The following is a 27,536-nucleotide window of genomic DNA, read 5'->3' as shown; positions in this document are numbered from 1 at the left end:
TATGTTCACGAGGGGTTTTTACTTATAAGTCTATCAATAAGATGTTTGATAAGCAACTATGTACCAACTTAAGTTTATCAATTATTTAATATTTTTATGGACATGTTGACATGATTTTAAAAGAGCAACTATGGAGTTTCTTGCCGGTTCTTTTCCATAGATACTGCTTTCCGAATCGGTGGTAAATGTTAAAAATACTTATGTAATGACAATTCGAAAGTGCTAATTCGAAAGGCATAAGGCGCGGGTTCGAATGCCGCATCGTGATCAAAGTTTTTCTATTCTATCAAAACCTATACCAATATTATAAAGCTGAAGAGTTTGTTTGTTTGAACGCGCTAATCTCTTAAACTACTGGTCCGATTTGAAAGATTATTTCGGTGTTAGATAGCCCATTTATCCAGGAAGGCTATAGGCTATATATCATCTCGCTAAGACCAACAGGAGCGGAGCATTGCGGGTAGAACCACGGAGCACAGCTAGTTTATAAATAAACATTGTTCAATCACTTACGCCACTTTGTAACTGCCCCGCTGTGGTACAACACTAGTAATGTCTCTGTCTTGGTCATCTTCAGTCAACTTGTGCGGGTGTTCGTTGGGACTGTCGTGCCGAGCTAAACTGCACCTTATCAATGCACTGCCATTGTAGTTGCATAGCTGAAAAGGAATTCATTGTTTAAAAAATCTCTATTTATTATTATCTTCTATTATATAAAAATAAGTCGAGTTTTCCTTCCTGACGCTATAACTCCAGAATGCACAAACCGATTTCCACGGTTTTGCATTCGTTGGAAAAGTCTCGGGCTCCGTGAGGTTTATAGCAAAGAAAATGTGTCTCTGGTGGCGAAACGGAGTTCGCCCGGTTTGCTAGTCTACAATATAATCTCTAATCTATTTACGTAAACGCGAAAGTTAGTATGAATATGTGGATGGTGGAAATATACAAAATCAGATGACCAGACCTGTATGAAATTCGGTACAAAGATAGATTTTAATGTGGATTGATTGCATACTATGTATCTATGTATATCCTTAATTTTCAATTTTCAAAGTACCTCAACAGTTGGATGCGTCCTGTTCTTGCCTGGCGTGGAATGCTTTCCGAGCAGGCAGCCATGCGTTCCCAACATTTCACTCTTGTATCTGAACCGGAAATAATCCGTTGGCTGTTCTATTATTCGTAAGTATGGCTGGTTCCCTGAAACAATAACTTTATTTTAAGACAAAATTTGACAAGTTGAAAATGTGATGGTGTCATGTTAGAAACAGATTTTTACTACTTTCTTTTGTTTTGATTTCTTTGCGTACATGCATACTTTGTGTGGGAATTGGATGATCTTTTTTTTATATTAATAAATAGTTATAATGTTTCAAAAGATTGAGTATGAGGAAAAGAAATTATTTTTCTATTTTTGTAATGAGATAATTAATATCTTTATTTTTGATAAATTAATTAAAGAATGGTTAGGCTACCAAAATTAGAATTAGAGGGATTTGAAATTTTACTGTATACAAAACACTTCAACCGCAAATATATATTTAAGAACTAAGAAGTAACTCATCAAAAAAGAAATCTAAGAATTTTTCATCAGTACATAGTATAAAGCAAAATTGCTTCTGAGTCTGTTGTTAAAACTACACAATGGATTTATATACAGTTTATTATACATAGAGTTTTAGTATATAATTTGTTAAGATTTCTACAAATCTAATTTAAATAATAATCAAACATTTCCTCCTTGTGGTGTGTCCCTTAGAGTTAAGACGTATAACGGTATAAAACTGAAAGAATAGACTAAAATTGATTGCTCTGGCGGGATCACAGGTGGCCGTGTTAGTCATCCTGGCTTGACATGAAAGGATGCGGGTTCGAATCCCACCTCTTTTACTTCCTCTTTAACTTTAATACATGTGTCTAATTCTAAGGCTGGTTGCAGAGCTTGACCGACCATCAGTGCGTATGTCAGTCGCGCTTGTCATATGTATGGAAATTCATAAAACCATTCATAGCTAGACCGACCATACGCACACGTATTGTCATGCGCATTAGTGTCATAGTCATACATTTGTTGATGCGTATCGTCAGGACCGACGGTACGCACTGACGGTCGGTCAAGCTCTGCAACCAGCCTAAGATTTTCATTCCCATTATGTTTACTTACATATGACACTCCCATTTTCAAGTTAAATGTGAGAGGTTACGCATATATAAAATAAAAAGCAGGTGTAAAATTTATGACTTTCATGAATATAACAATCTCCTTGTATTTCATATTTTGAAGCACATAAGTTAAACTTACTATGAATGGTTAAAAACTACTGTGTTACATTGAAGAATCAGTTCTCAAGTAAGAAAAAAAATAATCAAAAGGAATTAAATTGTAACAAATGTATGTAACTCGCATGTTAAGCAAAAAAACGAAAATCAATATCTTAATCATTTTCTTGCGTTAAAAGTCTTTGTGAACTATCCTCGAAGCAGGAGTCTATCAGGAAATAATAAAATGCACAAACTTCCTCAAACTTTATAATCAAATAAAAACTTACCCTGTACACCATCGTCGCACGTCAAATCAGTTAATCCATTTGTTAAAGGGTCAATATGAGGCGAGCTATAAGAATAAGGTGAATATGAAGACTCTTGAGAAAACGGCGAGCCTGAGTTTGATAACTCGCTAGTGTCGGGTTCACTTGACGACATTGTAACTTTAAAAACACTTTTTACACTAAACACACATTCGACAATTTGGTACACTATCAAGTTAATGTTAAAATGTAAATACTGAGACAAGTAACAATAATTGAAATTTTAAAGAAAATATTTATAAAGAAGACTCGCAAACAAACACTTCAGACTTCCGAACCGCTGACTTTGTTTTGACAAAATTGTCAATAGACAGTGTGAAGAGCTCAGTGCAATCCTGCGTGTTGCCGTATTATTTTAGATTTTTCCTTTTGTCATTTACGCTTAAATTTTAAACTTACGTAGTTCCACCGAGACAATGAATATTGAATTGTATGTAATATGTAGGTATGTAATAGTATTTTTTTTGTCATAGGTAGTGCAGTGTACATAGTGCAGAACCCTATTAAGATAGCTTAATTAACTGGCCATTCAAAATATATTTTACTTTTAAGAAAATAATTTATAAGTACGGTTTCTATCGTGGACTTAGATCTAACTATACAGGGTGTAATCGTTAAGTGTGCACAAGCGATTATTCCGTAACTATTGCAGTAATGAGTAAATTTTAGCTATTGCTTAACCTAATGAGTAAAATGGCCATAGTAAATTTTTAAAAATAAAGCGAGAAATATCCAAAAATGTTATATTAAACGCTCCCATACATTTTATTTCCCATACATTTTGTATTCATAGCAGATTTTCGAAGTGATGTCCTCATTGTGCAATACAATGAGGAGCTCTATTTACAGTTTCTAAATGAACTTCCCTTCAAATTTGCGAAGTAATTAAAGCAGAAAACAAAAAAAAAGAAAGAAAATGCTAAAATCTTTCATATTAAATGTACTAGGTTGATCCAAAAGTAATAATAATTGGGTATTTCCTGTGCACATAAAAATATAAAACAAATGTTTTTTGGTTGCTCATGTATTCACTAAGTAATCACAAAAAAATCATATCAACAGGCCACATTTCCAATTATTTACATTAATTTGAATGTGAACCGTGCGTGCCAGAATGATTCCCGATGAAAAGAAGAAACAACGATTCGACATGTAGAGGGTAAATTTCTAAATTTTTTATGATATCAGGATAATTTTTTGTCACGTTTTGTGATCATGGACGTTACCCGAGTTCACCATGTTTATGCTGAAACCAAAAAACAATCAATGTCCTGGATGCGAGCTTCCAAAGTGACGATGAAGAAATTCAAAGTGAAAATCAGTAGGTTAGATTAAAGCGGTAGTTTTTTGGGACTCTGAAGAAATAATTATGGTGGAATATTTTAAAAAGGTAGCCACTTTATTGGGCTCTTATTAAACAGACCAAATTAAAAGATTGCGGTAGGTTAGTAAGGAAAAGAGACATGGCAAACTGCGGACCTGAACGCTGTTTCACCAAGACAACGCACCAGATCACAAAGCGTCAGTTGCGATGGCTGCAATTCAAAAATTGGCATTCCAAATGCTTGAACACCTACCCTATTTTTTAAGAAGCTCCTTTTTACTTTTATCTCTTTCCTCGGCACAAGAAACACTTTCTTAGCAACAAATTATTTTAAGACGACAGCGAAGTGATGGCCGCGTGGAGGGGTTTTTGTGGATGAAGTCAAAGTTTTTTTTTTTAAGTTTAGGAAAAAAAATATTGAAGTATATTTTCTAGTTAGAAGACTATCTAGAGAACTACATAATTATTATAACTGTAATGACCTTGTTTAATATTGATTATCATTACTTTTGGATCAACCCATGTACATGGGATATTCGTAGGTATCTCATGTATGGGAGGGTTTCAAGTTAGTTTTTTTGATATTTCTCGTTTTATTTTTAAAAATTTATTATGGCCATTTTACTCATTAGGTTAAATACTTTCGATATCAGTTTAAAGTTTTTTGATATCTGTTATAGTTACGGAATAATCGCCTCTGCACACTTAACGATTACACCCTGTATAATATCTAAAAAAGAAAACATGAATGATCACCGTACTTTTAATTAATGTGAAACATTTTAGTTTCCACTTATGAAACGCGGAAAATAATCACAAATCTATTTAATATTATAAGAAAAATTTTACTACACAATATTGGGAAAAAATTATTCGTTGATATCACTAATTCCGCGAATTGCGCGATATGCACGGGAAAGAACCTTACAATCGTGAGTCACAAAAATCCCCCGTGGCTCGTCCGCATACGTGTAATCTTTATATTTATACCACAGAACACTAGTACTCCTAGCGGAGAATTATTTATACTTATTTGTTGGCTTTGAAAATTTAATTAGCTAAGCGCGAGTCGCTCTCACGTACCGCGGGTTGTGGTCATATTTATTAATTAGTTTAAAATTTAGATATAAATGAACTTAATTTTAGTTATATTAAGCTGTGGTAATAAGTAGGTATAATAATTTAAAGGTACACATTCATTTTCATTTAAAGGTGCAGCCAAGGGTGCAGCACTTAAATAAGTTATAGATAAGGTTTATAACACTGTTATAGACTATATAGTAGGTATATAAGCTTCTATATTATAATCTTGTACTTAGGTGGTACTATATTATCTTTGTTGACGTTGTGTTTGAGATGTTTTACACACAGTTTTACACAGGGCCGTCTTAGACTATGCCGGGGCCCTTGGGCACACAAGAATCGGGGGCCCTTTGAAATATAAAGAAATCAAACTAGGTACGCAAATTTTTTCCCACAATTATATATGTTTTTGCCCTAAATTGAAACTTAAAGAAGTAATAAGAAAACTTAAAGAAAATTTCTATGTAAAATTTTAGCTCCATTTTTTTATACATTTTACAAAAAAGTTACTTATGACCAATGTTGTATTATAATCATTGAGATAATATTAATATGGAGACGATACCGCCTACATCACTTATGTTCCACTCAACATACGTCATGTGGCGTAACTGCACTCAGTCGCTTGCTCGCTCATTGGCGCAAACGTCACGCTCATTTTTTATTTGTTTTAAAGTGAAACGCATCAAATATGCCTACGTGTGTGTTACGATATTGCACAAATAATACAAAGAATACGGAAAAGTGCAAAGGAATAACTTTTCATCAGTAAGTAACTAGATAATAATTTTTAAAACTTAGTTAGAGCAAAATTTTTGGCGGGCGACATTTTGTCATAGATTAAAAATTTAAGATATGACATTGGGCATGAAATAAGTGTTGTTAGTAATATTTGCTGGCGTATATTTTTATAGTATAAAATAATAATTTTACATATTTAGAAAAGCATAGACTGGTTGTTAATTGAAAAAAGGTGAAATCATGAAATATGAAAATCAATTACTCAATCACCATTTTTTTTTTGTTAATTGATTTTAATCAAGTTTTTAATTGATATTGTATAAGCTACTGACTTGAACGTGTAATTGAATTATTATTTATTTATCTGCACTAATATTATAAAGAGGAAAACTTTGTTTGTTTGTTTGATTGTAATTAATAGGCTCATAAACTACTGGACCGATTTTGATGAAAAGAGAATGCCCATTTTTGGTACTGGTTTTTCTCATGCATCAAGACAACAATACTATTAAAAAAAATCTCGGCAATTTAGAGGCCTTCTTACCATCGGAAAATATATTTTGAACAGGGAATGTTTTGTAAAATCTAATATGACATGTAATTGTTTAGATCCGTTATTATAGATTTAGTGTCCATTACCGGTTACCACGGTAACCAAGCGGTAACTTATTACATTTACTATGGTAAATAGCTAAATGTATTAATATCGATTATTGTTTTCATTGAATTACAAAAAAAATCAATTAACATAAAATCACTCTTTAAGGTATTGTTTATATACACTGTAGGTTGTTTTAACAAAGATAGTGAAGTAAAATAATATAAATATGTATATATAAAAAAAATATTATTATGACATAGCTTGGTAGGTAACCAGTTATTTCTTATTTGTTTCTTTCTTCGAATATGTAGTGAAAAAATGATTCAAACAACAACAGTAACAACAACATGTAAACCGAATAAAAACTCAATTGGCATTTTTTAAGTATATATTTAGGTTTTCTTGAAATCCGTCCCGGAAGATTTCTGGTGCCTACCTACACTAGCCGATGAACAGATAGACTTTGTCTGAAAGCATAAGCTCTACGCATAGATTAAATATGTTAATCGAAAAATAACCTTTGGACGATAAAATGTTACCTAAATCACACATAAACCTAACTAAATCGGGGTTATTTAAGTTTTGAGGTTATTTCACATTTTTCTCAATATCTTGAAAACCCCTGTTTTTATCACAAAAAAATCAATTGGTAAAAATCTTTTGAATATCGAAGAACCCTCCAAAACCACTCTGGCATTGACGCAACACTGTACTGTGGTCCATACTTTCATGGGCATTCTCCTTTGGCACAGACAATCTTAAGACCCTGAGAAAGAACATAGGCTACTTTTTATTGCGAAATATGTGCCACGGGCGAAGCCGGGGCGGACCGCTAGTTCAGAGATAAGTAATTAATATTTTTTCTATTCAAGGTTTCCATGTCTGGGCCGTGAAGAAAGGGAAAAATTATTTTTTTTTCTAAAAAAAGGCTCAATTTGTAAGGAATAAAACTTCCCATAGCCCTGACTGAACCTAAAACACGAAAAAAATTAAATTATTCCATATGACGTCACTATTTACATCATCCTATATTATATGCCAGATATTGTTAGCCCCGCGTAGTAAAGTCAGTTTATACCTAAAATAAATATTAAGTAAGTACAAAGACATCGCATAATCTATGACTGTCTAGCCGTCATTCGCGCGCCCCGCGCCGCCTCGCTTGGCGCACAGATTTTGTTCGTGGTGTCTGCTCCATATTAATATTATCTCAATGATTATAATATGGTCTTTTGAGGAAACTTTTTTCCTTATTTTTTTTTTATATAATTCATTTGAAACGCTGCTGCTGTAATGGCGCTCCAAAGTTGACTTTAATTAAATTGAATTAAGAAATATTTTAAGAATTACTTTTTCAAATTACCTTTCTCTTTGAATTTATATTTTAGGTTTTATGGCACTCAAATGCTTTATAAATAAAATATAAATTCAACAAAAAAGGTCGTGTTCCATCGTTACAATATTGTATTCACTGAAAAGTGCTTCATATTGGTTGAGATGGTTGTTAAATCATCTCAATAGATGGCGTGCGGTGTGTCCTTTAAGACACACAAAACTGAAGGAATAGAATAAATTCGATTGCTCCGGCGGGTCACGAGTGGCTGAGTTGGTCAAGCATCCGCCCCGGAATGGCGCGAAGGATGCGGGTTCGAGTCGGTTCGGTTCTTTATAAATTTATACCTTTCTCTTTTTCAAATTTATCTTTTTTTATTTTATTTGCATCTGGATTTTTTCTTTCGTAGCCGTTTCATATTGATCAAAATTATTTCGTGCGTTATTAACATAATTTATTCAAAGCCTAGGCAAATGGCAAAAGTCAAAACGCTTGTCATCTATTTTGTATAGAAATGGTCCGGTGTGAACAGAGTTCACTAAATTCTAGGACCTTTAAAACTACTATTCATATCCAGCAGAAAATTAGTAAAATTGTTCAAAGGAATAAGGATTACTAAAAATAAAATTCAAAATTAACTGTCATTCCGGTACGTGAATTAAAAAACATATTCCAGGTTATAAATAAATAAAAAAATGGGTGATTTCGCGATTTATACTGAAACGATAAGTTTTATCATAAAATCATTTAGGTGTGAAGTGATTTAAGAAACGTGTGCATATTATAAGGATGGAATGAGTTTATAAATCGTTATATCTTAGAAAATGGTAGGAAGCTACATCTTGATAAATAATGTATTGATTCTTTTGTATAAGTAGATAATTTTATGATCTACAATTTGGGTAAAAGTGGTTATATGATAAAACTTACCGTTTCGGTAAAAATCACGAAAAACCTATAATATCTGTTGACTTTTAGGAAAAAATTTTTTCGTAGTAACAGAAGGTCGGGAAATTTTAATATATTTTTGAAGTGAAACTTCTTTAGGCGCGTTGAGAGTAAAATTTCAAGGTTGCATCATAACAATACCGTAACGTCATGGAGTAATTCAACGATTTTGGTATCTTATAATCTTGCCAAAGAAGTGGGCTATTTAGCACCGAAATAATTTTTCAAATCGGACCAGTAGTTCCCGAGATTAGCGCGTTCAAACAAAAAAAACAAACTCTTCAGCTTTATTATATTAAGTATAGATTGTGTTTTTAATAATTTCACCAAATTTCGGCTGGATGGGAATTTTGGTCGTGGTCGTCGTCGTCCTTGGTAGTGTGACCGAAACATTAGCAAAACGTCATAAGCTTAGATCAATTAGTATCAATAGTGGATTCTATTCTCTAGCGTTTCTGCCACTTGTCTAGAGGCCCAGAGATTAAAGTTTTGTCACAACGCCCTTGTATGCTATTCTGTAAACTTAGACTTGTTAGTAATTTTCATAAATCTCAAAATGATTCAAGTAAAAATATATTATATTACGTTAATAAGTAAATAAATAATTCGAGTAAATGTCTGATAAGTTAATTATAATGGTGTTCGAATCACTCGAATTATTCCATGTAATAACATAGATGTTTTGATTCGAATAAATCTGAAAATGATCTGACGTTCTGGCATTAAAAAGCTGTATTGCTTTTTAATAAAATATTTTGAGATTTATGTGAGAAAAATTGTCAGTCCTACATCTCCTCCAGGGGGGCCCCCTGACGATGGGGGGCCCTGGGCACTGGCCCCCTGTGCCCCTATGGTAAAGACGGCACTGGTTTTACAGGTACCTAATTGCCCGACCGTTTTATGCGTGATATAATATCGATAGGCAAATTCGATCACAATCGTATAGGTATTGATGTAATCGTAGTGTTGATGATGTCGATGATGTTTTTACCAGAAAAAATGTAGTAGGGAGAGAATTCTATTTTTTTGTCATTGCGTTACTACGTACTTACTAGAGAGGACATCGCTTCTACACTATATTTTGTAACTCAAGTTAGAGTCAATTGTCTCGCGAGTAGTGTGGAGGAGGCATTAGGTTGCCTATTTTTTTTCCGTACTACCGTAAGGATTGTACACAAAATACTTTTACCCTTTTACCCAGTTATTTCACATTTAAATTTCAATTAAGGTTAGAATCCCAGTGGAAAAAAAAAAACAATATTTTAATAATCATTTATTTCACTTATCACTACAGAACATGAACGGAATGTTGTAGTCTTCAAAAGACAATTCATTATTTACTTGGAAGACATTTCATATAAACAAAATACCTTATAATGATTAATAATACAGACTAACAACAATAAAGAACAACTTATTCTATATAACATGATTATTCGAGAATAAGAGACTCATAAACATCATATATGTAGTTGTTATAAATTTCTAAAAAACAGTGCAAATGCATTTTACTTTCGGGAAAAAAATTCAATCACGATCTCAATTTAATTTAATAATTCTTATGATTACATTAACATCTATAAAATATCTTGACATAACCAAAATTTATTAATTTATGTATTCATATCAATGGTGGAACAGTCTGAGGTTGGTGTGTGCCAGTGTGATTTTGTGTTCGTTGCAGGCTTCAATAACTTCTTGATCGTTGTTGGAGCCAGCTGGGCTGCCGATGTATTCCACACCAACCTGTATACATACAAACAATATAATTTAAATTAATAAAAAAAAATAATAATAATCTAATAACGCTAAAGTGGGTTGGTGAAAGACTTCTTTGACTTGACATGTACTTTGTCTACTTCCAAGAGCATTTGTTTAGAAGCCCTTTATCTAATACTATTACATAAAATGTATAAAATTATATTCCTTATTTATTAATAGAACATACAAATATCATATAAACAAAACAGTACAACTATCAGGGCGATTCTTTCCAAACAAGATAGTACAACTTTCCTAAATTTTTTCCTAAAAATAACCATCAAAACACACAAAACCATTTACAAACCTGCGCAGCCCTATCAATATTGTCTCTGAACGGGAAGAAAGCGTCCGAAGCCAGCGCCACTTTATCCAATTTGGTGATCCATTCGTTTTTCTCTTCTTCTGTGAAAAGGGCCGGAGCAGCTCCCTCGAACAAACCGTTCCATTGGTCTAGCGGTAGGTCTGACCCTGGAATATAGTATGGAATTGTAGGGATTGTGTATTTGATTTTAGAAATACAATAAAATGTCTCAGTTGAGATTAATTATAATAAATAAATACACAAATAGCGACACAGAAATGGCCACCCATAGAGGGGGTGTGGTATTTTGAAATACCATTTTTATTCATTCGAATAAGGTTGAATTTATTTTGGTATATAACCACCTAATGCAAACATTTTTAAATTTAATTTTATAATTACATTAAAATTTTAATATACACAATATCATAAATCAATATCACAATAAATAAAAAAAATGTGTCACACATCAATTATTTTCCATTCACTCCTAACTAGAAAACCCTAAAAATTTTCCATCACACATAAATCGAAAAAAAGTACTTCAAAAAACTTACCAATAGTGCCGCTCACGTAGTTATCGATCGCGTTGGCTTGTATCGCGCGACTGATGCCCGCCTTGAAGCGCATAGCCAGCACACGTGGGTGATGCCGCAGCCACCACAGCGCTGCCTTGCCGCCCGCCAGCCGCGTGCAGTGGATGCGCGACTGCTGGCCCGCGCCGATGCCTACCACCTGCCGCGACAACGCACATTGTGCCGTAAGTGTATATACACAGAGCTCAGAATGCCTTGCCGCCCGCCAGCCGCGTGCAGTGGATGCGCGACTGCTGGCCCGCGCCGATGCCTACCACCTGCCGCGACAACGCACATTGTGCCGTAAGTGTATATACACAGAGCTCAGAATGCCTATCCACATAAGATCGGACACAGCCATTACAGCGCCGCCTTGCTGCCCGCCAGCCGCTTGCAGTGGATATTGTGTCGTAAGGGTACGGACACAGAGCTCAGAATGCATCGGATATGCCATAATAAGCTATTTAACGCAATTGACACAATGAAAAGTATATAGTCAGGATCCGATTCATCTATCACACATGTTAGACACATTTGGATTGCTACGTAGAAGTTGTTAAAGTTGAAAATTATAATTGAATAAATAATATTTATAGGGAATGGATCAGATAAATCAAATTCAAATTATAAAAATTTTTATTATTTATAAGGCAAGAATAGAAAATTAAATTAAAACAATAAACTTTTCAAACAAAAAAGTATAGCCCCAAAATCTGTACTGGTAACAAAATCTCATATAAATATAGTTACATTTTATTACGTACCTGACCATCCTTAGCGAAACAAACAGAATTACTCTGCGTGTACTTCAAAGCGATAGTTGCCACTATCAAATCCCTGATAGCGTTCTCCGGAAGATTCTTATTATTTGTCACAATGTTCTTGAATAATTCCGCTGTTATTTTAGCGTCGTTCCTGCGCTGTTCTAGTGTGAGACCGAAGATAGTTTTCTGTTCCATTAACTCAGGTGTGTAGCTTGGGTCCATCTGAAAAAATTGTGACGGAATGCATTTGAAGTTCAATATTTTTCATGTTTTTAGCTAATTGTAACCTATATGGATGCAAATAGATACACATAGAGCCTGTTTTTTAGATTTTTAGTTGTTAAAAGAATAATAACAGAAGCTTATGACAATAGAAAAATATTTTAACCCATTGAGCCCAGAGCGGCCCAATCGGACCACGACACAATAGATTTTCTATTGTGTCTGTGATTCCGGGGGCTGAGTTATTACGCATTATTAATGTAATGTTCAAAAAATACATTTAACTATTACAATAATTAAAAAATGAGTTACAGTTACAATAAATTCACAAAAATTACATAACACACTTGCACCCACCTGCAAAACACAATAATTGCCGCCCTTCTTCTTTTTCAGTATATCCAAGGCTTCCTTACTATACCCCGGTGCTATAATACCATCAGATACCTCCCTGCTAATAATCTTGGCTGTAACTTCGTCACAAGTATGGGATATGGCAATGAAATCTCCGAAGGAACTCATTCTATCCGCACCACGTGCTCGTGCGTACGCGCACGCTAGAGGAGTCAATTTTGGTAGCAAATCGCTGACCATACATACTGACGCCTGTAATTTATATAAAAAAATATTATTAATAGGCAGATTGTAGACTTCTTTTTAATTTGTTTAATGACTCAAAAAAAAAATAGAAAACAATATACCTAAAGAACATTTTTCTGTCTCATTTTTTTTATCGTTCTAGATTTCTAATACTATGGTATAAAATATGATTGAAGGAACACCGTTAAACTAATTTTTGAAAGTCTAATTAAATTTGACAAAAAAATGCAATTTTTAAATTAAATTGTGGTCGTAAAAATTATTTATTTAATAAAAATACTTATTCACTCACCTCCTCTTGTGACAATGGCAACCCCACAGCCGCTCCAGCTGGCGACACGTGCTTGAAGCTCGTCGCAGCTGGCAACCCCAGTGCTGCACTGAGCTCATATACCAGTTGCCATGCGTTCAACGCATCGCACAGGTTAATGAAGCCGGGTGAACCGTTCAGGGTTGTTAGCGGAAGTTTGTCTTGTGTGGTGAACACTTGGGCGGGCTTTTGGTGGGGATTCATTCCTATAAAATTATTGTATCAACATTAAAATTATTATTGATAATAAATTATCAAAAATATCGCTGTTTATATAATCTCATACATATTAGACATAAATTCTTACCATATTTATCATCGGACAGCTATCAAACAAGAAATTAATATTACAAATTATGCAAAAACGGACATTTTATGTATGGATGTAAAATGTAGTATTTGAGAACTTTACTGACTTTTTATCACAGATATGTCACCTTTTTAACCAACTTATAAAAAGGAGGAAGTTCTCAATTAGTCCATATTTTTTGAGGTTTTTTACGTCACCACTTTTTACTGGGTGAACTGATTTTTTTTATTGAAAGCTGGTGCTATCCAACGATGGTAAAATTTAAATGGGACTAATCGGTGATTTAGTTATTGTTTATAATTAATTATGTAGCGAATGTTACAACTACAAAACAACAAATTAAAAATAGTTATGTAAAATAAGTAAGGATTTTTTAAAGTTAAAATTTAATCTTACCATATCTGAGTGTTAACTGTGACTGTCCAGCGGAATATTGTTTACGGAAGTAGTCCGAAATCGCTGTGTCGTATTGCGACGTGTGTGTGAACGCCTTTAGAGCTAGTCTTTGCCTAAAGAAATATGATAAATTTAGTCAATATTTTTTAAAATAAGTATTTAAAATTTGTACAATAATAATTTTATTAATAATTTCTTTCCATATTTTTTTTATTCTACAAACATACAAATTCACACAAACCTAGTCTCTAAAGACGTTTGCCGATCAGCATTCTTCTTTAATTCCTCGATAACCACATTATAATCCGCCGGATCGCATATAACAGTCACTCTATCATGGTTCTTGGCCGCAGCTCTTAATAGCGTCACTCCTCCAATATCGATGTTCTCTACTGCATCAGCTATTGTGACGTTTGGTTTGGAAACTGTCTCCACAAATGGGTATAGGTTGCAAACTACGACGCTTATCATGTCGTAGTTCTGGCGTTTCATGTCGGCTTGGTCGGAGTCGGTGAGCCTGGAACATAACATCTATAAGATATCCATTCGTGTAAATTTTTGTTATATTAAAGATAACACACCTAATGTATAGTTACTATTTAACTACAAGAAGTATAACATTTTCTGTATAAAATTCTTCTAGGACCGCTTTTGAGTCATCAACTAAAAAAGTAATTATTTACCAACAGTTCAGTATTTAGCTATACCCAAACTTTTACAAACCTCGATAAGATCCCCGCGTGCACAGCTGGATGCAAGGACTTGACTCGTCCTCTCAGCATTTCCGGAGCCCCTGTGATGTCTGACACATCGAGCACTTTCAGACCAGCATTGCGTAGAGCTGCTGCAGTACCTCCGCTACCAACAAGGTTCAGACCGATCTCGGAAAGGTATTTCGCGAGTGGTAACAGACCAGTCTTGTCGGAGACGCTTAAAAGCGCTGTGAACAATGAAATGGTATAAAAATTTATGGAATATATTATGTGGCCCATATATTTTTGTTGCATTAAGCTCTATAATTGACAATTCATTGATTAACATTCATGAATTTATGTAATCTAATTGTTTCAAATAAATAAATAATGTTTATACAATTTAGTAAATGGTCTCATATTTTGTATGCACATGCAGACTGTTGAAATATGACATTTTTTTCTAGATGCGTGATTTCACATTTCAATGTTTATAATACCTATTAATCAAATATTTTTGATTATGTGTGAACGGAAAAAAAATTGCAGTAAATCAACAGCAAGTCAATTGTATACATAATTCTTTTCACATGTATTACAAACAATAAAAACTACTGTTTTTTGTAACTGTTCATTGTACAATCATGACGTACTAGTAAATTTATTTAGGTCATTGACTCAATTAGTTATGAAATTTGTTGTAATACTAAACATTGGAAAGTTGCTATTGGGTCTCGTTATTTTACATGCCACTATTCAAGTCTTATAAAAACTTGGTTCATTATCATAATATGCTATTTACAATTTTAAGACTACATTAATAGATATTATGATCTCATTGTTTGTAAAAATAGTGTAGAATATTCAATCAATTTTGATAATTCTTTGACCAGTAAAGAAAAAATGTTTTTTAATGATATGAGCAATATTTTTTTATTTAAATAGAGTAGCAAGTGTACGAAAATAAGTGACATTTTTTTACTGTACAACTTTACGGCATTTATTTTACCCTATCGCTGACGCTATCATAAATCATAATATTACACAAGTTATGTTAATTTCAATAATAACAAATTATTAATGAAAATTATATTGCGTCATTTTAAATTACTTAAATTATTGAAAAATGTATGCTAAAAATGTATGCTTACCCAATTTTCCATTAGCAGCCATGTTGATAGTTCAATTGATAAATTCCAACTGATCTCTAAATATAACAGCAAGTTCAATATCACTTGACCTTTTACAGGGGTTCTGATAACAAAATAATAAATAAATTAGGGTTGTCAAAAAATAACTTAAAGTCAAGATAAAAAAACGAAAAAGTCATGTTATTTTAATTAGGTAATAAATAAGATAGGAAGATAAAAAATCTGTTGAAGTTAGCTCTTACATATTTTATAATATATGGTCATTTTAATTTTTAATCATCAGTTCGCAAATTTAGTTTGGATGATTATATTCACTCTATACCTGGATTTAAATAGTATTTTAAAGGGATTGTTGGATATTTTTATTCAAAATGTCTTGAGTGACAGCCCTAACCATATTTAATATGATGAAAATACTGACGTAATTGTTATTACCACACTGTCACTGACACAACAACAAGATGAAGAAAATAACAATATGATTTGACCTTTGTTGTACCACTTATCAAGTACGGTTAAATTTGATATTTTAGTTTTATAGCATTTGAATGCTTTATAAATGAGATTTTTATAAAGAAAAGCTCAAATGTTTTCTATTCACAAAAAAATCTCAATTACAGTTAGAATTGCATTGAATTTGCTGCTTTAAAATAGAAAAATATGTAGGTATATTGTTTTTTGAAATTGGTACTTACATTATAACTAACATAGTCTTTAATGATAATAAATACACATCTAGACTTAATGGAATCTAGGAAATTCAAATTCAAAAATTACTTAATTGCAAGGTAAAGTTTGAAAATTAATCTTTTTATGGCTAGTAGGTATATATTTTGTTTAGATGGTTTTAATAACATTGGTGAAATTAGTAAAACTTTTAGAGAGCGATGTTTGCGATCTTATTGGAAAAGCGAAACTCATATAGAAAATCTACGCAAAAACAGGTTAGAAAGCTGATACCTAACTAATAATTATTATAGAATACGAGAACACAGATAGATAGTCATTACCTTAGTAGTTATATTATTTCTTTCAGTACCTTTCAAATAAATAACAAAATAAGAACCTACATAATGTATGTACAACGGCTAACGGGAACAACCGGAAAATTATTAATTAATAAATAAATATCTACATATTTAATAAACTATTTGGCTGCATACAGTTCTTATACGAAATGATTATGCCACATACCTTAAATGCGAAGTAAAAGGGCGATTGATTATCGTTTGAATACAAACAGTAAATAAATTCAAAATGTACGAAAGAAATTAATTTTAGGCACGCAATACAAACATGAAACACATTTATTTGACAGTTGACACATCCCACATGGAGGAAATTTTACAAATGACAATATAGGTAGTAGTTGACGTCAGACGTGACGTATTTTTTTTTTTTGCTAGGGTAGCTAGCTAACTTTGCTATCTACGAGAAAAACTAGAAGTTATAAATGGCATAGTAGTTCATAATTGTACATAGGTATTTGCCTGTGGTATTTGCGTCTATCAGATTTTATCATATAATAAAACAACCACAAAACAACAAAATTCACTTGAAAACTAAATATGACATTCCTAAATTATAATTCTTATGTCATAACACATGTCGGCAGTCGGATCGGATGTCAATTGTCAAAGTCAAACTTGCATGCTGTTGCTGATTTCTGTTGATATCCATGCGATTTTCTTTTAATTATTATTTTATATCGATACATTAATTAAAAATTAACAAATAAACTAGTTTTATCAATAATGTCTGAACCTATAGTGCCTACAAAGCCACCAGGTAAAAGTTGGCGCGAAATAAATCAGGAAAGAAAAGCTCTCAAGCGTCAGCGAAATGAAGAGAAGATTGTGAAGAGGGAAAAAAGAGTGTTGTTAGAGAAAGAATTGGAAGAAAAAGTTAAGGAGGAAACAGAGAAAGAGAAAAAGTATGCTGAGATTTCAACTGTTAGTATAGCAGTGCCGGGTTCTATATTGGAAAATGCTCAATCGGCGGAGTTACGAACATACTTAGCTGGTCAAATAGCTCGGGCGGCTTGTGTGTTTTGCGTGGACGAGGTGATAGTATTCGATGATATAGGGGACCAATTGAACACGAAAAAATCCAAACTAGATGATGGAGATGGTGTTATAGTAGCTCGAAAAAGTTGTGTACAACTTGCAAGGATTTTACAATATTTAGAATGCCCACAATATTTACGAAAACATTTTTTCCCTATTCATAAAGATTTGGAGTTTGCTGGGCTTCTAAATCCTCTTGATGCACCTCATCATTTGAGAATGTCTAATGATTTTAAATTTAGGTTAGTAAGTTATTTGTTGTTATTGAAACAATTCTACATCCAACATTTTATGTGAAGGTAAAATGTATTAAAACTTATAACTTTTTTTCCAGAGAAGGAATAACAATGAACAAGAAAGTAAAGCCAGGTAAAGGATCACAAGTTAACGTTGGTTTATTGAAAGATGTATCAACGGATAAGTTACTCAGTCCAGGAATAAGGGTTACTGTTCGAATGTTGCCAACACCCGAGGGTAGTAAGAAGTTAAAAGGGAAGATTGTCAGTCTGGCAACACCGAGGGCTGAGACAGGTGTATATTGGGGCTATACTGTGAGGATAGCCAACAGTTTGAGTCAAGTTTTCACACAGTGCCCGTACAAAGATGGGTAAGTAAATTCTTTTTAAGCTATTGCATAGCTTCTATCGCAGGCCTCCAATGGGCAGAGGTGTGGCTTGAAGACAGCATGCTATAGCTTTACCGCGGCAGTCCCCGAGTGCAACATGTTTTATTTTCTAATAGTAATTAGAAATTGTCCTTCCTACAACAAAAAACTTTAGACAGGGTTTATCTTTAAGTGCGGGTTCTCTTTAATCTGCTTTTGTCGTATTTCACATAGACAACTATTAACGTGACTTATCCCTGGTTTAAAGTTAGAGGTGTTTAAATTGTTTTGTGGTAAGACCATGTCTGTTTACTGCTAGGAAAAATGTATAGCTGCATGGTAATCTTCATTAATATTGAAGTGGGTTGTTAATAAATGATGTGATGGGTATTTTCTATCAGTTTTGCTATCAACTATATTTTAAATTCCTAATTTTTTCCAGATATGACCTTACTGTTGGTACATCAGATAAAGGGACACCAATAGATGATATGCCTGAAAAGCAGGTGGGATACAACCATGCCTTAATAGTCTTTGGAGGTCTTCATGGAATAGAAGCGGCATTAGAAAGTGATGAACAGCTACAAGTCAATGATGCTAGTTTACTCTTCAACCATTATGTTAACGTTCTTCCAAATCAAGGTTCCAGAACAATCCGTACTGAAGAAGCAATATTAATAGCACTTACCAGCCTTCAAACTAAATTAAACCCTAAAAACGCTCCTATGGTCTTCAAAGATACTGGAATCGCTACCAGTTCTACTTATCCTGTGCAAAAGGTTGACAATACAAATTCGGTTGCTAATAATATAGATTTAAGTAAATTTGATTAAATAAAAAAAAAAAACAAAAATGAAAAAAAATAAAATTTTTATTCAACCATAACCTATCAAAATGGAAGACTATGCTTATAGGAATGTGTACTTTAAGTACTTAACAATAATATTCGATTTATGTTAAACTTGGTATGAGCTATTTTAGAATGGCCTTCCGCACTGTATCTCTCAATAGTTTGATAGTTACGGCTTGATCTTTTGACCCAGTGACGGCAGTCCCCGATACAATCATATTTGCTCCAGCCTGCAAATAAAATTAAATTCTTTATATTCTTATAGTATTCACATAACAGTATAGTAGGACGTTGAAAATATTACATAAGTAATTGTATATTTTTTAAAATTTTGTAATTGTAATTGTATTTAGTAATTCTATAAAATATAACTAAGCTTGTATTTCTAAAGAAATAATTCTCAATGGAAATAAATAAATAAAACTGAAAGCACTTGCTTAACAATTGTAATACTTTGTTAATTTAATTTTATAAGAAAAAAATTAGATTTTCTTACTATGCAACTCAAAAGCTATTTTTTTAGTAACTTGCCATATTTTCTTCAATTATAACAAGAAACTTACACTAGCACAACATCCTATAGTAGCAGGACCAACCCCCCCATCCACCTCTATATCCAAAAGAGGATATTGTTCCCTCAAGTAGCGAACTTTCTCCATCTGGTCCTCCATGAACTTCTGGCCTCCGAAACCAGGTTCTACCGTCATAATTAGCACCATATCTGCTATGGATATATATTTCTCCACTTCTGAGACTGGGGTTCCTGGTTTAATAGCTACACCAACCTGAAAAATATGTCAAGGTCAATTAACCCATTGAGCCCCAAGTGTCTGTGGTTCCGGGGCCTGAGTTACTACATAGATTTTTCTTTGATATATTGTATTTTAATCCAGTAAAAGTAATATCTCTTCTCTATTGTTACATTAATGCTATTGAATATGAACTAAATGACAGTCACATAAAAAAGTAGTAAATAACATGTATAGTAAGAATGATCTCACCTTCATGCCATTTTCTTTGATTTTTCTACAAACTTGCTCCACATTATCTACAGGCTCTATATGGAATGTATATTGATTTACCCCAGCATCAGCCATTGGTGCTATCCACTGTAAGTTTGAATAAATTCAATGTTTTTCCTAAATTACATATGTAGATGCATGTTTGTTCAATTGAAAAATATGGCTGCAACTCTGTTAGGGACAGTAAAAAAAAAATCTTGTAATCTTGCTTATGGTTATATCTCGGTGTAATGTACTTCTTTGAATGTAGAAATTTAATATTTTTTATAAAAACTCTTAATTTCTAGGTTAAGTTACCAAATTATTAAAAAAGGGTATAATTTATAAGTGTATGTGTTAAAGCTTTAGTAATTGTAGAATTTTTAACGTTTATTGCTAATTTTAATTTTGTTTTTACCTGTTCAGGGTTAGCAACCATCATATGAGTTTCAAAAAATGCATCTTTTATTCTGCTTCGGAGGCACTTTACAACGGGATGGCCAAAAGTAAGGTTAGGTACAAATTGTCCATCCATTACATCTAAATGCAAATAATCAGCTCCATTGTCTAACAATTTCTGTGATTCTTCGTAAAGTTTAGATAAATCTGAATTAAGAATAGACGGTCCAATTAATGCTTTTAAATGTCTACTCATTTTTGGGTTTTGTTTATAATATAATCGGAAAGTTAAAGACACTGGGTAAAATTTATAGGTTTATAAAATAACGTTTTTAAAAATATAAATGAAACTTGTTAAAAGTTTTGGTGAAATGCAAACAGACAACAGTCAAAAGCTGAAAAGTCAAAACAAATTTGACCTGTGATTTGACTAGGGGTGCACGATATATATCGATATTTCGTAAAATATCGATATATGTACGCGATATATCGATGCAACCCGATATTATCGAATCATCTAGTATCGGTACGTACAATCGATATATTTCATTCGATATATTAATTATCGGGAGAAATTAAAAGCACATTCTATTTCTGTTTTTTTTTTTATATAAAATGGTTAAATACCTATCTGTAATCAAGTTGTTCGCAATATTAGAACGCAAAGACACGAAATTCTTCTACTCTCTGTGAGGGCAGCACTTGTAGTATATTTATTAAATTACTACCTACTTAGTTTATGATCTGTGGCTTCGTATTATATCTATATTTAATTAATCTGTGCTTTGCGATTACTCGCTTCGTTCTCAGTACAAATTATCCTATAAGTAAAAGTTGTCTGTTTTGTATAATACTGTTTACAAAATTTAAATATTTAACAATGGTGGCTAGCTCTGTTCCATCTGAGTGACTTTTCAAAAACCGCACAGGTTTAAACTCAGCAGAGAAGCAGACTGCAAGCCAAAAGAGTGAATAAAATTTTATTTTTGCAAGATCTAGAAAAAAAGTATTGGGATTTATAAATAAATAAAGTTGATTTGTTTCTGCACTCTGTTTTACTCATATTAACCTGAACCCTCAATATTATAGACTAGTTAAATACAAATCGCTTACGATATATCGAAAATATCGATATATTTGCACGATATATCGCAAAGTATCGATAGAACACTACGATATATTATATCGACAAAACTATCGATATTTTTTTTACATGAACATCCCTAGATTTGACAATAATTATTAGAGCGTTTTCACATTGTCCGGTCCGATATCGGATATCGGGCGCCGATAGCCGATATCCGATATCGGAGGCTAAGTAAAATGTATGATCTACGTACCTGTCTTTCACATTGTCCGGTCCGATATCGGATATCGGAGCCAACACCGATATTCCCGTGAACCATAGAGTAATATAATATATACGGCCGTGAACTATCGGACGATAATGTTCAGTGTTACCAACTCAATTTTCGAAAAGGTAGTATACCAACAGCAAAAAAAGCACTAGTTTGTGTATTTTCAGTCATTTCTAGGCGCTAAATGTAAAAAAAATCCTTTCATTTACTTTAAACCTTTTTATTAAGAAAACATTCATTTAAGTATTTAAAGGCATTAAAAATACTATTTTTACGGGAGCTATTTTAATACCGTCCTATAATATACGGCAATTGGCTGAACTGAAGTAAACAAAAATATATTGCGTTCTTAAATTCAACCGTATCTTCGAAATATTAGTGTCTTTTATCTTTATTTACTCATTCTGCCTCGCTCTTCCTCCTACTTGGACTACTGTTGTGCTGTAAGCTGTTTATTGTATTGTTGTCATTGAGTCACAGATTTAGTGCTTTGTTTTAGCGCCGATATCACACCTGTATAATAAATAGCACATCTAAATAATATTAAGTAATTAATAATATCAAATCTTTTTTTTATTTTACTTTTCCAGCTGTTTTAGAAGTCGGTTTCTTTTTTGTAGTTATTTTTACTGTATGTACAACTACGATCTATCAGTTGAATTTTTTTAAATCAAACCCTTTTTATTGAAAAGAAAATTTACAATACGGCAATTTTGTTTAGTTTTCTCTAAAATTTCAGAATTAGAATGCGGCGACCTTACATTTTGTCAAGAACGCGCGGCGACTTCTGAGCTTGTTTGGCTTGTTTACTATTTTGGTTGTCATGGCTCGTATGGCTATATTATTATTAGTCTGTGGTACTACGTAGTTAATTTACTGTTCTGTGGTAGATAACAGCACCTACATTTGTAAATGTAATTTGAATTTATATTTGCCAGTTTCGTCGCTTTAATACTGAGTTGAATTTTATTTTATTTTATTTGTATAAGAACATAACAGTCGTACATGATTTAATATAAAAAAGTTCTAAAATTCACTACGACCACACAACATGTTCTATTATTAAAAAATTGGTTGCCTGTAAAGTCGGTATACGGGCGAAAGATTTACGTGACAACGACTTTTTATGTCTGTCTCTCTCGCTCTTAGGCGGGCTAACCATGCCCGCGTGCCTCTTTCGGTGACTCATCGTAACGTTACCGAGCGTTACACTTTTTCATAAGTGACTCCCAGCCGCAACCTAATTTAAGACGTTGTCACGTCAAAAAAAGAAAAACAGCATATAAAAAAAACAAGCCTCACAATGAAATTGAATATTGAAACTAGATTCTGACTCTGCAGAGGGTACAAATCCAAACTCCGCAGTCAGCAGATTAAATCGGTTTGAAAAACATAGTTTATTTATTACTATTTATTTTATTTAAAATAAAGTTTATTTTTTGTAACATAAATGCATCCACTGCTTTTTTTTAATTCTCCATATATCTACTTTTCCAGTTTCTGGCAACACTCATGATATCGGGACGATATTATCGGATAATGTGAAAGGGCAAATTGTGTCCGATATCGGATATCGGCTATCGGCTTCCGATATCCGATATCGGACCGGACAATGTGAAAACGCTCTTAATGTCTAATGACATTGTTGATTGTTCAAGTTCAAATGAAGGACGTGAATGTGTTGCCAATAAAAAAATTAAATCCTTGTGAGCTGTAGGTACACTATTTTTCATATTATTTTCAGTTTTCTCTGTGCACGTTCTCTCTTTCTCTCTGTTCATTAAGGCCGCGTTTCCATCTGCAAGAAAACTTCCGCAAGAAATGTCCGACAGTCTGTCTGACAGCAGCTTGCGAGTCTAATTCCGCGTTTCCACCTGCAATAGAATTGCAAGCTGCTGTCAGACAGACTGTCAGACATTTCTTGCGGAAGTTTTCTTGCAGATGGAAACGTGGCCTTATAGTAATTCATCATGAGCTCATTCGTACAGGCCTCCTATGTGGGCGGCGTGAGACGTGTTCCGCTCACGCCGCTCCATGAGGGTAGAGCTGGCAGGCTCTTAGCTTGTTTGGGCCCGGCGACGGGCTGCCGCTGATGGGGTCACGGATGAATTCTACACATACCCGTGGCCCTGTCGCTGATGCGTCTTGACGGAACACAGTGGGGTTTTGGTCGGTAGGAATCCGACATAACCCACGGCCTCTTCCCCGGAGGCCGTGGGTATCTATGCAAGATTTCCCCACTAAAAAAAAAAAAAAGGCCTCCTATGTGGGCTATGGCCATGATCCATAACGATGGCAAATACGATAAACGTCTAAGACTGTATTCAGAAAGAAAGCTGAAAACTTATAATAAGCGCTTACCGCTGCTTGACAGCGCTGGTTCGTTCTACAGGGGTTCTACACAAAGAAAGCAGGTTAAAGCAGACCAAGACAAATTTTATATGGCAGCGCCCAGCGCAGACCATCGCGTGTTCAAGCTTGTCGGAACTTGTCGGCGCCCTTCAGCGCTTATCGGCGCGTGTTCATATTATATTTTCCAGCGCGGGTTACCAGCGCTGTCAAGCGCCGGTAAGCGCATATAAATTTTTTCTTGCGCACTAATCTAATCTCAAGCTTTAGACTTTTAAATGTAAAATAGAAATCCTAACCACTGCCTGATACTTACGTTCATTTAAAAAAGCTGACAACTTTAAAAACTGAGCTACGTAAGTATACACGCACGTTTATACAAAATGGTTTGTAAGATCTACATATTATTTACATATATAGTTTAAATTTGTTAGGCATGTCGTAACTCGTGCTTTCCAAATTCGTTTCTGTACCATGTACCTATGTATGGAACAGGATAGAAGGATCAACAATAAAACGATTAAATCGAGAGATTTTTAATGTGTTTAATAATGATCAATGATGATTGTAGTTTTTATGCAAGCCATTGTAATAAATAAACAATAGACATTATTTGGAGTCCCTTCTTAAAGGAACATGATGAGCAATAACAGTCTTTAATAACAGCTTCATTATAATAAACTTTCAAATCATCCACAATACTTTCCACAAATTTATCTTTATCAATAGTCTGTTTATTGTGATTTTCAAATTGTTTATCCGATTCTGGCTCGGTCGGTTCGTATACAATTTGAAATTCATAATTACTTCTCGACTTATCTTTACGCCTTGTTGTTTTCTCATCATATTCCTCAAATGACTCCTCACTATCATCTTCGTAAACTTGCTCCGTTGTTGGCCTTTTATGTTTTCTATTTTTATGATGCTTTGGTCGTTTTGAATCGCTTATAACATCTGGATGGTAATATATATTACTCAAATCTGCCACGGTTCCGACAAAATATGGGGAGTAGGTAATATAAAAAGGATATGACGTTGTTGAACTTACTGGATATGTTCTAGAACATTTCGAATGGGCATTGGGATCAGAAGCATGAAATGCCTCTGTAAAATGCAGCTTACTATCTTCTTGGTTTTTAGGGAAATGGGCGTGTTGATGACTTTTTGTTGTTTGCGAGTTAAAATTTGTACATGTACATTGTTTCGTAAAATGATGTAAAAGTGATGACGTTTTAATTTTCTTGTGTAATTTTCCAGAGAGACTCCTTAATTCAAGTACTTTTTCTTTATCAGAATTATTGTTATTTGATTCGCTTTTAGGTTTAAGTGATACCTGAGTTTCTTCACTTTGTATTGGCGTATTATCAATGTTTTTCATGTGTTGTTCGAAATTGTATTTCTTTTCATTATTAGATTCAAGTTTTTCTATCGGCCACATTTGTTTTAGCTCTAGAGTTGGTGTAGGTATACTACCCCTTGTCCGTATATGAACTGTTGGTGGATAGGTTGTATCTTTCTCATAGATTTGTTGTTTTATAGATAACATTTCATCAGATAACATTTTGTCGAATATATTAGCTTTTAAATCTGGCTTTTTAGTCTCAGTACTAATTAAGACATGAAATAATGTCCGAGGAGAAGCAGTATTAGTATTGCCGAATATATTTGAAACTGAAAACAACAAATATCAACTCTACAATATCTGAAGAGTTACCAAAAACAAGATATGTTAACATCTAATAGAAGATATCCAAGTAGGTAGGTAAGTAACCATTATAAATACCTACCATTTGAAATGAACATAGATCCCTCAGATGTATTGTCATCCTTAAGTATTGTATAGCTATTGATGGATAACTGAAACTGTATTAGAAATATAATTAAAAATACAATAAACATAACCAAAATCCAATATATTTACATTTTATTTGCACTGGCACTTCATATGACAGAAATTTAATAAGGACCGAGGCAATAAAATCTATAAGGTCACGAGACTAATGTATTTGTCTTGTAACGTTTCATTGTTTATTTATAATGTTCAAGCATAAATTATTTGTTTTGTTGACATATTTAAATTATGTGATGTGTAATAAATATTGTGAAATCTGTCCAAACCATACCCTCTGTAAATATGATGTAAGAATTTTAATGTTGCTCCAAAAATATATGAAAATATAATTGGTTTAGCTACTATTGGAAAATGTGCTTTCAGAATAACTACCCGTGATCATTTAATATTTTCCTGAATTAATTTTTATTTTCAACTAGCTTACCGCCCGCGGCTTCGACCCTTTGTCTAAAACCTAATAAATTACATACATGGGCGTAGCTAGCCATAGGCTCAAGGTGGGGCAACAATAAAAAATAATATGTAACTAGCAACTGTATGTACCAAGTATGTACCCAAAGTTATATCCAGGTCTTCAAATGCCGGCGGCTGTACCGCCGGCATTTGCTAAGGCATTTGCGAAGGCACTCGCGAAGGCATTTGCGAAGGCATTCGCGAGGGCATTCGCGATGGCACTCGCAAAGGCATTTGCGAAGGCATTTGTGAAGGCATTCGCGATGGCATTCGCGAAGGCATTCGCGAAGGCACTCGCGAAGGCATTTGCGAAGGCATTCGCGAAGGCACTCGCGAAGGCACTCTCGAAGGCATTTGCGAAGGTATTCGCGAAGGCACTCGCGAAGGCATTTGCGAAGGCATTTGCGAAGGCATTCGCGAAGGCGCTCGTGAAGGCATTCGCGAAGGCATATGCGATGGCATTCGCGAAGGCATTTGCGAAGGCATTCGCGAAGGCATTCGCGAAGGCATTTGCGAAGGCATTTGCGATGGCGAGTAAAATAAAAAGTATCAGTGAGTTGTAGAACGTGTAAAACAACAAAAGTGAAATTGGATAAGTTAGTGGGGTAACTAATTGGGGTAATTGGGGTAATGGTAACTAATTGTAATACTCATTTTTCTTACAGTTAATGTAACAAGGAAACCTCAGCTATTTTCTTTTTTCGTGTGTAATTCGTTATTCGAATTATTCTTATTCAAAACACCTTATTGTTCACCTACCACACCACGAAATAGATCCAAAAATCTTCAGCCGTTTGGTCGCTGGGCGTATGATACTTGTTAGGTGTTAGGCAGTCAAAAGAGTTAGTAGGTACTTCAATTTTTAGATTTGGTTAGGTATCTACCTACCTTCCAGGTTAAA

The 27,536-nt window shown here is 33.7% G+C and overlaps 5 protein-coding genes across 6 annotated transcripts in view; 1 reads left to right on the top strand and 4 right to left on the bottom strand.

Annotated features, from left to right (window-relative positions):
* The window catches only part of LOC123693418, a 28,988-nt gene extending 26,089 nt beyond the window's left edge, over positions 1-2,899 (bottom strand). The window contains exons 1-3 of the mRNA XM_045638505.1: positions 2,550-2,899; positions 1,058-1,200; positions 514-659 (exon numbers count right to left, since the gene is read on the bottom strand). Coding sequence (XP_045494461.1) covers positions 514-659; positions 1,058-1,200; positions 2,550-2,703 — 443 coding nt within the window. The 5' untranslated portion in view covers positions 2,704-2,899. The remainder of the gene's footprint in view (positions 1-513; positions 660-1,057; positions 1,201-2,549) is intronic.
* A 7,317-nt stretch (positions 2,900-10,216) lies between these two features.
* Positions 10,217-17,035, bottom strand: LOC123693421 (bifunctional purine biosynthesis protein ATIC). 2 transcript variants are annotated; one of them, XM_045638511.1, is made up of 12 exons: positions 16,898-17,035; positions 15,704-15,806; positions 14,584-14,800; positions 14,102-14,377; positions 13,861-13,973; positions 13,137-13,360; positions 12,602-12,850; positions 12,023-12,244; positions 11,474-11,536; positions 11,241-11,355; positions 10,687-10,850; positions 10,217-10,364 (listed from the first exon to the last, which is right to left on the bottom strand). In XM_045638511.1, exons 2-12 carry the CDS (start codon positions 15,723-15,725, stop codon positions 10,245-10,247), a joined length of 1,785 nt encoding a protein of 594 aa, XP_045494467.1. In that variant the 5' UTR covers positions 15,726-15,806; positions 16,898-17,035; the 3' UTR covers positions 10,217-10,244. The 2 variants fall into 2 exon arrangements, with proteins under 2 accessions (XP_045494467.1, XP_045494466.1); XM_045638510.1 differs by lacking the exon at positions 11,474-11,536 and having other exon boundaries at positions 11,241-11,418.
* A 313-nt stretch (positions 17,036-17,348) lies between these two features.
* LOC123693424 (putative methyltransferase C9orf114) lies at positions 17,349-19,327 on the top strand. The gene is made up of 3 exons (XM_045638515.1): positions 17,349-18,011; positions 18,104-18,376; positions 18,816-19,327. Exons 1-3 carry the CDS (start codon positions 17,458-17,460, stop codon positions 19,204-19,206), a joined length of 1,218 nt encoding a protein of 405 aa, XP_045494471.1. The 5' UTR covers positions 17,349-17,457; the 3' UTR covers positions 19,207-19,327.
* LOC123693430 (ribulose-phosphate 3-epimerase) lies at positions 19,230-21,021 on the bottom strand. The gene is made up of 4 exons (XM_045638521.1): positions 20,643-21,021; positions 20,225-20,332; positions 19,787-20,008; positions 19,230-19,453 (listed from the first exon to the last, which is right to left on the bottom strand). The coding sequence occupies exons 1-4, from the start codon at positions 20,877-20,879 to the stop codon at positions 19,346-19,348; spliced, it is 675 nt and encodes a 224-aa protein (XP_045494477.1). The 5' UTR covers positions 20,880-21,021; the 3' UTR covers positions 19,230-19,345.
* A 3,882-nt stretch (positions 21,022-24,903) lies between these two features.
* Positions 24,904-26,236, bottom strand: LOC123693426. The gene is made up of 2 exons (XM_045638516.1): positions 26,118-26,236; positions 24,904-26,001 (listed from the first exon to the last, which is right to left on the bottom strand). Exons 1-2 carry the CDS (start codon positions 26,227-26,229, stop codon positions 24,905-24,907), a joined length of 1,209 nt encoding a protein of 402 aa, XP_045494472.1. The 5' UTR covers positions 26,230-26,236; the 3' UTR covers position 24,904.
* Positions 26,237-27,536: the final 1,300 nt, after the last annotated feature.

The sequence above is a fragment of the Colias croceus genome, chromosome 7 (assembly GCF_905220415.1).
Source record: "Colias croceus chromosome 7, ilColCroc2.1".
NCBI lineage: Eukaryota > Metazoa > Arthropoda > Insecta > Lepidoptera > Pieridae > Colias > Colias croceus.
The sequence above is the reverse complement of the archived record's forward strand: the minus strand, read 5'-3'. Positions and strand labels throughout refer to the sequence as shown.

Bases quoted from the DNA above. Each gene is read 5' to 3' on its own strand.
- LOC123693426 (XM_045638516.1), bottom strand. From the start codon at position 26,229: ATGTTTATTGTATTTTTAATTATATTTCTAATACAGTTTCAGTTATCC. The intron at 26,002-26,117 runs GTAGGTATTTAT...TGTTGTTTTCAG, and splicing joins ATCTATGTTCATTTCAAATG to TTTCAAATATATTCGGCAAT.
- LOC123693430 (XM_045638521.1), bottom strand. From the start codon at position 20,879: ATGAGTAGACATTTAAAAGCATTAATTGGACCGTCTATTCTTAATTCA. The intron at 20,333-20,642 runs GTAAAAACAAAA...TCAAACTTACAG, and splicing joins TGGTTGCTAACCCTGAACAG to TGGATAGCACCAATGGCTGA. The intron at 19,454-19,786 runs GTAAGTTTCTTG...TTTTATTTGCAG, and splicing joins CTATAGGATGTTGTGCTAGT to GCTGGAGCAAATATGATTGT.
- LOC123693424 (XM_045638515.1), top strand. From the start codon at position 17,458: ATGTCTGAACCTATAGTGCCTACAAAGCCACCAGGTAAAAGTTGGCGC. The intron at 18,012-18,103 runs GTTAGTAAGTTA...CTTTTTTTCCAG, and splicing joins TCTAATGATTTTAAATTTAG to AGAAGGAATAACAATGAACA. The intron at 18,377-18,815 runs GTAAGTAAATTC...AATTTTTTCCAG, and splicing joins CAGTGCCCGTACAAAGATGG to ATATGACCTTACTGTTGGTA.
- LOC123693421 (XM_045638511.1), bottom strand. From the start codon at position 15,725: ATGGCTGCTAATGGAAAATTGG. The intron at 14,378-14,583 runs GTTTGTAAAAGT...GTTATGTTCCAG, and splicing joins CACGCGGGGATCTTATCGAG to GCTCACCGACTCCGACCAAG. The intron at 11,537-12,022 runs GTACGTAATAAA...TTGTCGCGGCAG, and splicing joins GTTTCGCTAAGGATGGTCAG to GTGGTAGGCATCGGCGCGGG.